At 36.7% G+C, this 14,799-nt stretch overlaps 1 protein-coding gene across 13 annotated transcripts in view; it reads right to left on the reverse strand.

Annotated features, from left to right (window-relative positions):
- Positions 1-14,799, reverse strand: part of Mtus1 (microtubule associated scaffold protein 1) — a 139,784-nt gene that overhangs the window by 88,687 nt on the left and 36,298 nt on the right. For all 13 annotated transcript variants that reach the window (XM_074054748.1, XM_074054756.1, XM_074054746.1 and 10 more), the window contains one exon: positions 4,667-6,887. In XM_074054748.1, the coding sequence (XP_073910849.1) occupies positions 4,667-6,742 (2,076 nt within the window). In that variant the 5' untranslated portion in view covers positions 6,743-6,887. The remainder of the gene's footprint in view (positions 1-4,666; positions 6,888-14,799) is intronic.

Genomic DNA, 14,799 nt, shown 5'->3' on the forward strand with positions numbered 1-14,799 from the left:
GATCACACTTTTCCTAAACCATTTCCTTATGGTGTTAGCTATATGAGAGAAAACTTTTGTCTCAATGGCTATGTGAGATACGTGTTTGATTCTCATTTTTACTATGAAACAATTAAAACTCTTCACAAAGGACTTTTTACCTTCATCTGACTTTGGCCTCATTAGTGAGACCATTCAAAGGCCACCCATGCCACAAATTGAATTTGAGCCACAGTGTTCAGTCCCTTTGCAGAGAGGAGCTGCCCTGGCATCTTTCATTTCTTCAATAGGGAAGTTTTCCTTCTACCTGTCTGGTTATTCCTTTTCTGGGTCCTGATCTTCTGTACCTTTGAATGCTAGCCTTCAGTGGAGCCCAAATTTGGTCCTTTTTTCTTCTCACAATGTACTCTCCCTAGATGATCTCATCTGCTCTATCAACCACCACCTCTACACTGGTGCATCCAAAATCCACATGTCCAAGCCAACACTCTCACCTGAGTTGCCACTCTTACCTAAATTGGCTTCTGTATGCACCTCTCCACTCAGAACCTTTATTTAACAAGGACAATAATTCAATTATTGCTGGTGTTTACTAACATACAGCCCTTACCTATACAAAATAACACTCTAAATTCTAAATATGTATATCACTCACTTAATCCTTATAATAATCCTTTGAGGTTGGTACTTTTACCATACCCTTTTTTACAGAAGAACATGAAGCACTTCTAAAATTAAACTTGTTTTTACCCAGACATCTCAGAACTTATTTTTCTCATATTCACAATATACCCAGATACTCAAACAATGAAAATTATTTCTGGTTTTACTTCGAAATCCCTAACTTCCATCTGTCTTAGGATAAATCCAGTAGCATTTCTCACCAGGATTACTGAAACTGTGCCCTTAGGATTTTTCTGGTCTCAGCTTTCAGTTTGTCTTCCACTCCCCTGTCATAGGAATCTAAAATTCAAGTAGGGTGGAATGGCTTCCTTCTGCCTTCTGATAAAGTCAGCTCTCTGGGGTTTGAACTCAGTGCTTTGCACTTAAAAAGAAGGTGCTCCACCATTTGAGCCATGTCACCAGTCCATTTTGCTCTGGTTAATTTGGAGATGGAGGGGGTCTCAAGAACAATTTGCCTAGGCTAGCCTCAAATCATGATCCTCCCAATCAGCCTCCCAAGTAGCTAGGATTACAGACATGAGCTACCAGTGCCCAGCTAAAGTCAACTCTTTTAAAAGTATACCAGAGCCTTTTGGATACTGCAGACCCAGCATTGTCTTCAGTATATTCCTTACTGCTTGCTCATGGTTCTATTCTGCCAACTCTCATCACTATGTGGAATCCCTTAAATCAGAGTACCTTCTTATAGTCCATCTTTATACGTGGTGTTCCCTCCACCCAGAATACATGCCCTGTAAATAACTATGGCATTTCCCTCAGATAATTCTCTCCATTGCCACTACTCCTTTCCCTGACCTAAAACACAAGGATCTCTTCATGTTCCCAACCTGGTATTGAACATGACCTACTGGTTTACTTTCTAATACTGCCCGGTACCATAGGCAGTACATGCAGGCAGTGACTATGTCTTCCTTCATGTCCTAACCACCACTGCCATATATGTGGAACACAGCAGGCTCCCAATAAATGCTCCCACTGTACATACAGGAAATGGAAGCCTAAACCTTACTCTCCAACACTGTAAGCTACAATTTGTATTCTCCTGTGACATAAAGAAAATTTGAGCCTCATAGGCAGTCACTTTGCTACATGATGGAGCTATAATTTGAATTGACTCCAAAATCCATGCTCTTAACCTCAGTGCTGCATATTCCCACCATCACCCTTCTTTGCTTAATAAATCACATGTGACTGTTTCCAATAAAGACACATAAACTCCTCTGCAGATGGCTGAGTTCATATACTAGGTGAACACCAAACTAATATGATTGGTCAGTATCCCAGAGAACAACAGGTTACCTTTTTTTGGCACTGGAGAAAAATATAGATTTGGCCAAGAAAAGATTATGTACCAACTCACAAGGATCCTCTACTTCTACCTTGAAGCTGCCTAAATTAATCCCCTAGAGAAACTTTCTTTTAAAAAGTAAACCAAGCTTCTCATCAACTTACAAAAGTAAATCTTCAGCAGATCACCTGTTCTGCTTTTCAGAGCCAACATTCCACAGTTTTGAAATCCTGTGATGTGTGTAGTGGAGAGTGCCAGATTTGAGTCAGGGATCCAAGTGTGAACCTCAGTTTTTCTACTTAACAGGTGTGTTTTAAATAACCTCTCTGAAGCATTAAAACATAGATAACAATTGTCCCATTGTTCCTGACAAGAATAAATGACAATGTATTTAATGAATTAAATGTCATTTAATTCTCCTATACATTATTAGGAGAATTAAATGACATCCTATATGGAAGATACCTCAGCAAAGTGCTTAGTCTAGAACAGGTACTAAATAAAATCAATTCCTGTCTTTCTGTATAATTTACCACTCCCTTCATCTAATAAACTTTCACAAATAACTTCTTTAATGGAGGGTTAACTATACTTAACCCTCTATCTCAAATTAAAATCAAATTTTTTCTTCCAAATAAAAACCTTTCTGAAGTTTCAGATAAATTCAGGCCACCAAATAGCTATGAGACTGTAGGAATCCTTGAGTTAGTTGATTTAGCCTAAGACCAACAGAGCAAATTGAAAATTACCATCACTCCAGAACTGTGTCCTCACAAACCCAGGGCAGACAGAGCCGCTGGGTACTGCTCAAGTAAAACATGAAGCAAACGTTCACTCACCCATTCAGCTGTCTACAGTAAGTCACAGCCAATGGCTTTGACAGTCAGTCTGGCGCCTTCACCACCTACCCTCCCAGAGATGTGTGGAAATATGTAAAGGGTGAACTAAGCCAAATGACAGAGCACTTTAAGACAAGATCATAGAAAAGAATGAGTTCTTTATACTGCTGACAGTAAAAGTGCCAGTGCTGAGAATATGACAGTCCTTAAGGACTAACAAAGCACCTCATAGTTAATTGTGAACTGTAACTGGAAAATACCTCAGTTTGTGCAAAATGTTCCTTCTCCATGGTGTGCTAGGATCCATCTCAACCTGATGACTCTATTACCTTACTTCCATACTGTGTCATGAACCTGACAAACAGACTTTTGTTCTGAACATGGGAAGAATAAGACTAAGACTAAATGCACAAATCTGAAAAAGAGCTCTAGTTTCAAAATTATGCAACCAATTCATATTCAAAACCAGTGTTATTTAAATAAACTTTGCACTACTTTTTCTGATAATTGGGCATTGATATTCAATAAGAGTCTCCAGTAAATCAAGGAGGAATCAATGCCTATTTCTATGTACATCTATAAACACCAAACAAGAACCATTGATTAGTTTTAAGGTTGTTGAAATTTAGTTTAGCAAAATATTAAAGTTATGTGATATAAAATGAATTTCCTCAGTTTGACATCAAATGAACTTGAAAAATCTTGAGTCATAAAACAATGCAAATTCATTACTTTAGAAATTCCTATAGTGTACCATTCTTCCCAACTGATTTAGTGTTAAAGCCAAAGCATCTCTAAACTGACCCAGCTCAAGAACATCTTCAGTTTCTCTTTACCTTATTACCTAAAAGGTCCTGATAAGTCTCACCTGTGTGGCCCTATGCACCCTGAAAAATTCTTCTCAACACTTTAGCATTTGGCCACACTTTGTGATCCATTCCTCTTAGATAAGACCCCTCCAAGGGACAGGCTGCTGTGTCACATCCACCTTCCTCCCCTGCACCCAGATACATTCCTGGCCCAGTGAACAAGCACCAGGGACAGCCTGTGTGGGGCTGAAAATACACATAAGTCCCCACTGCCAAAAACAGGGGTGAGGACACATACACCTCAACAGCCTGTCAAATGTTTTTAAAACTCACAAAACAGTTCTTTCATGCTATTGCCAAACACATATGCATACTTAAAGAAAAATAATCTTAAACTGTGTATTAGTTTTTATTCTTTAAATGGATCCATCAAGCCCCATTAGGCATTTAACTGTTGTGATGGGAAACTGCTTTTTCATTAGATATGAATAAATTGAGTTTTGTTTATGTACTAGAAATCAGCACATTAGGGCTACAAGCAACCTTAGACATCCACAAATCCAATCTTTTCATCTTTGGGTCTGGAAAAATTACTTGCCCAAAGTCATATTAGCTAGTTAGAGGCAGAATCACAAACACTCCTGTTCACAGGAGAAACTTCCCAGAGCTATTTCCTCAAGAAGAGACCAGGAGTTATTTTTATGTTGATATGTTTATCAGTACTCCCTAGCCACTTCTTACATGTAGACCAATACACTTAAAATTTTCAAACTTTTCCAGAAAAATAAAACAACTTGATTACTTCAGGTTTTTAACTTCAAATAACTAATTATGCTAACATATGAATATACCAAGAAAACATACTTAAAATACTGAAAAATTAGGTTTTCAACATGTAAGCTTATTATATTGTGACTATTATCAACTCTAATATGTACTAATAAGACAAAGAATACAACTTTGCAAATTTAGCTCTGTGATAGGATTAGCTATTAATGGATAACTATCTGCTAATACATCTCAGTTTTCTCCACCACTCCCAGAAGCATGTAGAAACATTCACTTACCATAAACAGAGAACCATATTCAAAAGTCTCATTCATGGTTTCTTTTTGTGGCTCTTGTTTTCCCATGGGTGTCCCATTGTCTTTTTCACCTTTCTTTTCAGGGCTAATCTGATCGACACTGGAAACATATGTCGTTTCCAAACATTCTACAGTTTTCATTTTAACAGGGAGTATGCCTTTGATCTTCTGAAAAAATGCAGCTACAGACCCAGTCTCACACACTGAATTAGAAGAACCTGCTTTGTCAACATCTTCCTGATTCGATTTCATGGCAGATGTTGTTCTTGGAAGCCGGTGTGAAGCATTTTTAGAATGAGTTGTAACTTGCACAGCCTGGCCAGTAATGAGCTTATTAAACTGCTGCTTATGTGTCTTATTAGTTAGAATTTCTGCTTTTTTGTTTGCAGTAAAGTCAGATCTTGGTATTTTGCTCAAAACTGTCAACTGTTTTGAGGAAGCCAGTGAGGAGGGCAATGAGGCATTGGCCAACTGAGGTTTGGCTATGACCTTGGACTGTAACACTGGTCTAGACATAACTTTTGCTTTGACATTCTTGAAGTTTGGTGTTGGGTAACTTATAATTTCAGTTTTTCTAACTTTGCTGCCTATAAGGGTGTTAGCTTTGGTTGCTGATTTTCCTAGACTAGGCTTAGACATGTTCATAGGTGCTCCCTTCAAGTTTGGTAAATTTTCAGGTTCTCGATTACACTTCTCCTCGGTACACTCCTCTGTCACTTCAACAGGAGAAAAAGTAAAGTTTGCACTTGGCTGTTGTAGAACTGGTGTCGACATACAAACTGTGTTTCTTGTGTGAATGACCAAATCATCATTTGCATCCCAAGTCATTTCAAGTGATGAAATCTTCTTTTGTCCTGGTGAGTTACTTAGTATCAGTTCTACAGTATTATTTTGAGTTCCCAAATTTTTATCATTGGAAGCAATTTGTGGATCTTCAGTCACAGTGACTTTATGCTCTGAATCCAGCACTTGGACTTTACTTTTATCAAAAGCTGGCATCAATAAAGGGCATTCATCATCAGTAAGACAATTGGACACTGTTTCTTTTAGATTTTGGCCCATTTCCTTTTGTCCACATGAGCTTTGTGACTGTGTCTCACTATTTGGTTCATCTTTAGATAAACAATAGAACTCTTGTAATACAGACCCACTGGGGACTTCCATGCCATCAGAAACTGGTGCTAGGCCTTGTATTTCTCTTTCTCCAACTAGTCTTCGCAGTGACCCATCTGTGTACTTGCTGGTAACCTTTCCTAAAGAATATTGACACTGATCCCCAGTATCTGGAACATCAGTGTGCATCACCACATGAGAAAATGCTGTGTAAGTTGTGTTTTGGGTGTCTGATGGTGTGATTTGAAGGTTTCTAAGGCTTTCTCTATTACTATTAATTTCTCTCACAGGCATCTTGGCAGAATGGGATGATGTCCAAGTGGAACAGGTTAAAGATGATGTATTTCCACTTCTCACACTGTTTGGTTGCAGACTTCCAGGGGCAGGGGAAGCCCAATCCTTGTCAATAACATGATGTGTTAAAAAGGTGCAATTAACTTTGTCCCCCGTGACGTCAAATGTTTGGTTTAGCTCCAAGGCCGTAGGGTAGTCTATGCAGTTCAAATCATCATTAGGTTTCCACACTAAAGGTAGAGAGGGTTTAACACTCTGGTCCTGAACTGCTTCTACGGAATGACAATGACTATGCAGGTATTCTGAATTCTCTGTATTTACCAGTGCAGAAGGCTGACACTTGGAATGTTCATATGTTTCTAATACCTGCTTACTAGTGAAATCTCTTGAGGACTTTTGGTGATCAAGAACTTTAGCGCACTGATGATTTAAAGAAACACTTTCATCACTGTCCACAGCAGGGTCCATTTCATAATCCACCACCATGTTATCTGGGTTGGCAGAATTCCAACTCACATGATTGGTTGAGGAGCTGTGTGTAGATGGTGACTCTTGGTTGTATTCATGTGTGTTTCCATTTTTATTGCTAATAAATAAGGAGTATAATTCATCTTTTGTCTTATCTGAATTATCATCATTCATCCTGAACATTAAACTTTAAACCGCTGCCATTTTATTTCTTCTTCAATTCCTCTCAAATGAGAGGGAAGGAAAAGTTGTTCTTCTCCTGACTTTTTCAGCACTATGAAAAGTTTTTAGTCCAAGATTCTTTGAAGTTGAAATGATATGTTGTACCCTGAAAGAAATAAAATATTTAACTCAAGTAAACTTTAGAAAAATTAATAAGTTACTCTTATTTAATGTTAATATCACTTAATTTTTACATTTAGAACTTATAACTACAGGTTCTCAATCTTAATGTGGATAATTAAGGTATCATTAGCTAATCTATCATCCCCTTTCAAAGACTTTTCTTTTATTGACAGTACTATGGTCTGAACTCAAACCACTTGCTAGGCAGACGCTCTACCACTTGAGCCACTCCACCAGCCCTTTTGGCTTCTGTTATTTTTCAAATACGGTCTCAAGTTTATGCCCAACTGCTTGGACCATGATCCTCCTATTTATACTTGACATACAGCTGGAATGACAAGCATGTACCACTGCATCCAGCCACTGGTTGAGATGGCTTTTTACCCAGGCTGGTCTCTAAACATAATACTTCCAATCTCCGCCTCCTGAGTAGTTAGGATTATGGCATGAGCCACTGTGCCTAGCTCAAAGATCATTTTTTAATTTGAGGGAATGGAGTACAACAGAAGATGGAGTTGCTACTGAGTCACTGTGCTGATGTTACAACTGACATGCTTCCTTCCCTACTCCAAAAGGACTCTCACTTGTCACAGAAGGAAGCTACATCTGACAACAGCTATTCCTTCTTGTTGGTTAACAGAGAAACCATTTATCCAAATTTCCCTAGACAGTCCCAATCTATGTCTATTGCCCCAGAATAATTCATAATAATGTCCTTTTCATTTTCAGAAGGGTTCCCACTGTGTCCAAAGAGAATGATTACCAAACAGACCATGCAGGCCCAGCAAGTTAGCTACAAATCAAAGGAGATTTAGAGAATTAGCATCTCTCTTTCCCTTGTTCTCATCCTATTTTAAACATATGCAGTTTCTAAAGTAAAGTGGGGAGGGGGAAAGTTGTTGATTTTAAGAGTTAAAGTAGTATTCTGTTGGAAGTTCTCCAAAATGTTACAAAATGCTATATTCTGAACTATGCCACCTCCTCCAAAATCCGTACGTTGAAGCCCACCCTCCCGTATGTGTATTGGAGACAGATCTTTAAAGAGGTGATTAAGGTTAAGTAAGATCATAAGGATAGAACACGGATCCAACAGAACTGATGCCATTATGAGTCAAAGGGACATCAAAACTCACTTTTTCCAACCCCTCATGTTAGGACACAGTGAGAAGGCAACTTTCTACAGGGTAGGAAGAGAGTTCTCACATGATAGCAAACCCTGACCAAACCTGGATCTTGGACTTTCCAGCCTCCACAATTGTGAGAAAATAAATTTCTGTCACTTAATCCTCCCAAGACTATGATATTTTGTTATGGCAGCCCAAGCAAACTAAGATGACAGATGACCCAGCAAGTCTACTCATAAGCAATCTAATAAAGGGAAATAAAAACACATCCACATAAAGACTTATAAACAAATGTACATGATTCTCAATAGAAGCATTATTTACAATAGCCACAAAGTAGAAAACTCACATGCCCATCAAATAGTATGAATAGATAATAAAATGTGCATAGACACAACAGGCATAGAAAGGAAAGCAACACTGACTCATGGCACAATGTGGATATAGTGTTACAACTTGAAAATGAAAAAGCCAGTCATAAAGGACTACCTATTATGAGATACCATTTATAGGAGAGATCCAGAATAGGCAAATCTGTAGACACAGAAAGCAGATTAGTGGTTCTCTAAGGCTAGAAAAGAGTACAGGGGGAAGGACTAAAGAGGCTGCTAAGTGGGTTGGTGTTTCTTTTGGGGACAATGAAATGTTTTCAAATTAGATTTTGCTGATAGTCTCACAAATGCTATTAATTATACTGAAAACTACTGAATTGTGTACTTAAAAGAAAACTTTAAAACTCTATAAAAGCTTTCAAATCCAAGGATTTCACAAAAAACTAAAATTTTGCTTTTAATCATATTTAAATGCTTAAGAAAGGTCTAAATGTTCAAAGTTCAAATTATACAGATATAAATTCAGTTGAGCTTTCTTATTCTATGTCAATTAAATATCACAGTGCTATTCTGAATAAAATATCCATGAGGGGGAAAAATGACAGTGTGTTTGACCTATAAATTTCTGAATTTTTCCATTTTGTAATCTCTTCTCTGCATTCAAATTTCAGTGACCTGAATAAAACCAGAATAGAAACTATGGAAAAGTGACAAGATCAGTATTCTTCACTAACAGTGCTTTGTGTGTTTCTGGCCAGGCATCCTGAAACCAGCTTTTAATAGGGTAAAGAAAGGCTACAATGTTTATCTCAACAGCAGCAACATTTAACAATTTGATGAACTATGCCAAAAGCCTCAAAATAATCATGTCACACCCACATACACACACTCAAAGATTTGGAATCCTAAAATAAGGGCTGTGTGGTTTTAAATATGGATGGAAAGTGCAAATCAGCCAACTTTTTCATCACAACTCTTAAAAGGAACACTGAAATAATAGTTTGTAGGCTAGGACTTTCATAAAAGCTTTTATGAAGCATGAACTTTATGCCTCTGGCATAAAATGCATTCAAGCTAAATATTTTAAATTTTACAAAGTTCATTTATTTTCAGACTTAGGTACATGGGTTGTAATTTCAAAAGCACTAGATATGTTACACCTTTCTGCTCCTGTGTAGGCCAATGCTCATTTATGAGATTCTGGTATAAGCAAATATGAGTGAAGAACACTGAAAATGTAAGCATTATTAGGACAATCACAGAAGTTACGTGTCTTTCTAAACAGGGACATTAGAGTCAATTAATGGAAATTTAGTTACCTAAGCTCCCTCTTCTAAAACCATAAAAGATGAATATTATTCAATATTTATTTCTAGTTTTTCTCTTCCAAAAATGGTACTAAACATCTTTATGACCTTCAACTTCTGATCATTTCCTTTGAAGAATCTTTCTGGAAGATTACTGAATCAAAGGACATGATTATAGCTTAAGGCTATTCATAGTTTTTCAAATTGTTAAATGAATAGTTTTTCAAATTGTTAAATGAAGATACAGGATTCCTTAGAAAAAATATATGTATTAATATACATATTAATATTAATAATATGTATAACATATTAATATTATTTAAAAGCAAAACCTGAGTTTTGCTTTTAAAGCTTATGTATTTTGTTCAGCACTATCTCACAAGAATTCTCCCATGTTAATATAGTATAAAAACATTTCAAAAGATTGTGAAATTCCTCTAAAGACAAGACTAAATGTTTTTGGTTTACTAGTCAGTGGTTTACAGAAGAAAATGAGCTCATTAAGCATTCAACTTTCACCTGACTGTTTAGTACCCTAGGGTTTATTTTTACTTGTTTTTCTTTTTTAAATATATAGAAACAATGAAATTTCAAACTGGTGAGAAAAGTTATTGCTAGATACATAAAAATGCATGCATAAGAAAAACGTGAGGAGTCTCAGTATGATATAAATTTACTGATGTTTTCTCTGCCATTGTAGATAAGAATTGTGGTGCAGAGATTTGGATACCAAAATGGTTCTACAATTAAACTTATAGGTTCCAGGACTAGTTACACTGTCAACTGCCACCATTCACTACAGAAAACAGTGCCTTCAAATCATCATGAAGATAAAGCCAAGACACTAAAGGATTGACCAGCATTCCCTGAAAAGTTTGTTAAAAGTTTTCGTCAGTTAATTTCATCTTCCCCCATTTTAAGAATGGTACCTAATCTTTTACCAACAGTATGCTAGACACACATTCTTGGACTTAATCTCACCTGATTCATTAAGCAAATTCTTCATATTACTGCAGCTGCAATATAATTTGCCTCAATAAAAGAAAGCCTTAAAAGTTACTGTCTTAGCTGGGTGCTAGTGGCTCACACCTGTAATCCTAGCTACTCAGGAGGCAGAGAGCAGGAGGATCATGGTTCAAAGCCAGCCCAGGTAAAGAGTTCATGAGACCCTGTCTCAAAAAACACCCATCACAAAAAACAGGGCTGGTGGAGTGGCTCAAGGTGTAGGCCCCGAGCTCAAGCCCCAGTACTACAAAGAAGGAAAAAAAAAAAAAAGTTACCGTCTTGTAAATATTTTTATCAAAAGCAGAGAGTTTAAAAAGAGGAAGAAAAACTTGGAACAAATCATTCTCACCCCAAGGGGTAATTTTTCATGTTCTCTTTCAGTAGTCTATTAGAACAAAGCAGAATGATCAAGTTTCCTTTTTAAGAGATTCATTCTTGGAAGAGAGATCTTTTTTGAAGACATTTCGAACAAGAGAGAAAAAATTCCCCACCTACTATGTTTGGGGAATACAGTAAGGCAGCTCATCTTCAATAAAAAGGCTGCAAGAATATGGACTCCCATGACTTACGAGGTTAAGAATGGGTAAATACAAACTAGAAGAAATGGTGAAAGCCTTTGAAAAAGTGTTTTAGGCCATAATAATTTAGATTACATTCTAAATCCTAGCTTTTACAAAGTATATTTATTCTCCAAAGACAAAAGTTTCATTATTTCTTACAGTGAGTAGATACATCTGAAAAACTGAATCATTATATTATCATATAATTGAATTCACTATCACTGCCATACTAATGATGGAAGAAATTTTAGAGATCCAATTCAAGTACCTTCATTTTACAAATGATGAAACAACTTTTGAGAAACAAACATTATACAGTCAAATCATTTGTAGCAGATTAGGTTATACAATAGTTAGTTGTGTGCCTGATTTTTGCCAACTGAACTATAAACTCAACAGAGGCTTATGTATCAGTGGATGTGTTCTACATCTTCCTGATACCCACCAAATCTAGCCCTATCATTTGAACTTCATACTGCTAAATTTGCTACATCAGATGATAATTATGAAGAATTTATTTCTAAAAATAAAACACAAAAACAAGCTTCATTGCTTTATAGTCACATAGAACTTACTGTTGTTCCTAGTTATGTCAATGTATAGGCTGCCAATCTTAAGATGTGAATACAAATAGAAATGTGTTATTTAAAAATATAGTCATTTTTCTACTGCCTGTTAAAAACCACACAAGGTAGTCAATAGCCTTCCTCTAAACCTCAGTTTATTACTATTTTCACAATGCAAGATTAAATTCTTGAATGACTCCTGAAGCCCACCTTTCAACAGACTCAACCTCCTCAAGCACTAACTTTAGTGAGCCTGCCATACATCTAGAAGCCAAGTACAAGCACACTGAAAGTCAATTTCCTTAAAGCACAATGATTTCCTGTGAAGTCATTTGAACAGGAAGAAGCTAGCGTTGGTTTAATGGATTACAAATAGAAGGTTATGGAAGGAACGCCAGAGTTATATTTTAAATAATTTAGAAAATAAATACAAATTTGAAACCATATGCTTTTTATTCTTCTAAAATGTGCTTCTCTGATGTTATAGTACATACAATCAAATAAATTTGATTCCATAGTAGGGATGCTGCAATTCTGCAATTTCTATCATCTCCCTGGTGCTAGTGATGCTTTTGGCCCAGGTATCACCTAGGAGTACCAAGAATGTAGCAAAAGGCTCCAGAAAAGAACTGACCAGATCAATAATATTGGTGGATGTCAGAGCCAGCAGCCTTCACATCCAACTGTGTAATGTCTTACTCTAACTAGAAATGAACTTTCTTTACCTTTGACTGCTGAATTCATGTTTTTGAACTTTCCTCTCAGATAGCTAGTAACTAGACATGTGTGTAGTCATGGGGAATGTGCTTCTATGCCTCTACTCCTTCCAGGTGGAGGAAGCTGAATTAGTGCAACACTCCTACCCTTTCTCTGTCTTTTTACTCACTTCACTCAGAAATAAAATGACAACAGATTTTGTAAATATAGGCAGAACTAGCTGCACAAACTCAGAATAGCCTGACATCTTCCATTTCCTCTTGGGAGTGAGTTTTCCAATAGGGCAAGGTGAGAGAGGCATTAATCTGAGTCACCAAATTTAAGGAAGATCAGTGACACCACATAGTGAGATAGGAAGCCAGAGAGATTCAGAGGCCAGGCTCACTCTTTTATATCAGCCTCCTCTTATGGGAACTAACTGGCGTTCCTCGAGAACTACCTTAATCTTTTCTAATGGTGATGCCCCAAAGACCTAATTATTTCCCACAAGACTACTCCTTTAATATTGCCTTGCTGGGCACACCAAGCTTCCATGCCAGGAACACGAACCCTTGGCAGGACACACAAACCATATCCACAGTAGTTCGTGATCAGGAAAGAAAAAAGGTAGAAATAATATTAAACAATTATGAATTGATCCTGAAGATTTGATGGCCACAGCACTGAAGCAGGTTTCTATAGCCAGGCCTCTGCCTTTAGACCCTGGGGAAGTCCAAGGAATTACCCATAACAGGCTGCAGGAGCAGTAGCCATCCACCAAAGCACATGGGGTTTTGGGCAGTGGCTGTCTGCAAGTCATTGCACAGTGTCTCCAGGATGTCAGCTCCAGCAGGGTTGGAAGAGTATACAGAGTTTTCAATAAATATTTGTGGATTTAAAATATATATTTTATATATATATATATATTATATATATATATTATATATATATATTATATATATATATTTCTTTTTGTTTCATTTTTTATTTCTTGACTCAGAGAGGTTATCTTAGTGAAAGGCTAGCATAGACTCAATTCTCTGGGTACAATATTTATTTCCACAAAGGTGTAATAGGGCTTCTAAATTGCTAACAAAAATAGAAAGTTGTACCAATTGTCAAATTATCATAAAGTTATATTATAAATTAAGAGATCTTTGTGCTAGTATTAGTTGACCTTTGTAAAAAGAAAGCCTAATTGTGATTTTAGAGCCATTTTAAGCATATTTGACACTGAGCTCCCCTTCAGTGAATTTTTATCAATAAGCTTAAGTTTGGCATAGCTGTCAGACACCCTAAAACTGAAAGCACACTTTATTAGCAAAAACAAATCTTACCAGTATCAGTGTAGTTTTAAGGACAGGAACAGAAACTTGGCAACTAATAAGTAATTAAATGTCTACAAAGTACCATATGTAAGTACACCCAGTACACAAGTAATCACCATCCTTGACAAATGGGAAAATGTATCATTCCCACCCATCACAAAGGCCACATGCAAGTCCCATTCATCAGTTTAAATCTCTTCCTGCTTCTCCAGCCTTCACTGAGCCCTGTGTCTCCATGCTCCTGTAACTCAAGACCTTATACCACGAACTGGTAGGTGCTCACCCATTATTCATTCTACCTTTTCCTGTGTGAGTAGAAACCTGACTTTGTACAGATGTCCATTCCTCCCATGGAATTTAGAAAAAAATGTCACCCCTAGGTTAGGGGTAAATTCTAATTTATGTAAATTATGACATCCTGATTTTCCATGGAGTTTATGAGGCAAATCAGCAGAAAATCTGGGTCCTTAAAGATTTACTGTGCTTAAAGAGTATGTTTTAATACCTCAACTTAGAATTTTAATGGATATAAACATAATAAGTCAAAAGATCAAGACTTCTACTTAGATTCTGTTTCAACAAAACCTTTTTTGATTTTAAACTCATTAACTGCTATAAAGGATTCAAATGCATGCCACTGTGATGTTTTAGAATTAAAAAATTCTGAGAGCACTTAATAGTCAACAGATGACATCAATTATTCACAAAGAGCTATTCTATGTGCTCCCTGTGAAGTCTTACATAATTCACAAACTCTTCAGAGGTATAACATTGTATCATCTCAATAGAACACAAGAGGAAAGTGCAGCATAGAGAATTAAATATGTTGCCATAGTTTCCTAGTTAAGCAGCAGCAAAGCTAAGTACTAAGTTTTGTGCTCATCTTTTAACTGCTATGCTAAACAAATAAATTCCAAAAAATAAGAGGCATATGAAGGATCAAATATCACAGCATGGCATGCTTCATTAAAGACATG

Source organism: Castor canadensis, chromosome 14, assembly GCF_047511655.1.
Source record: "Castor canadensis chromosome 14, mCasCan1.hap1v2, whole genome shotgun sequence".
Classification (NCBI taxonomy): domain Eukaryota; kingdom Metazoa; phylum Chordata; class Mammalia; order Rodentia; family Castoridae; genus Castor; species Castor canadensis.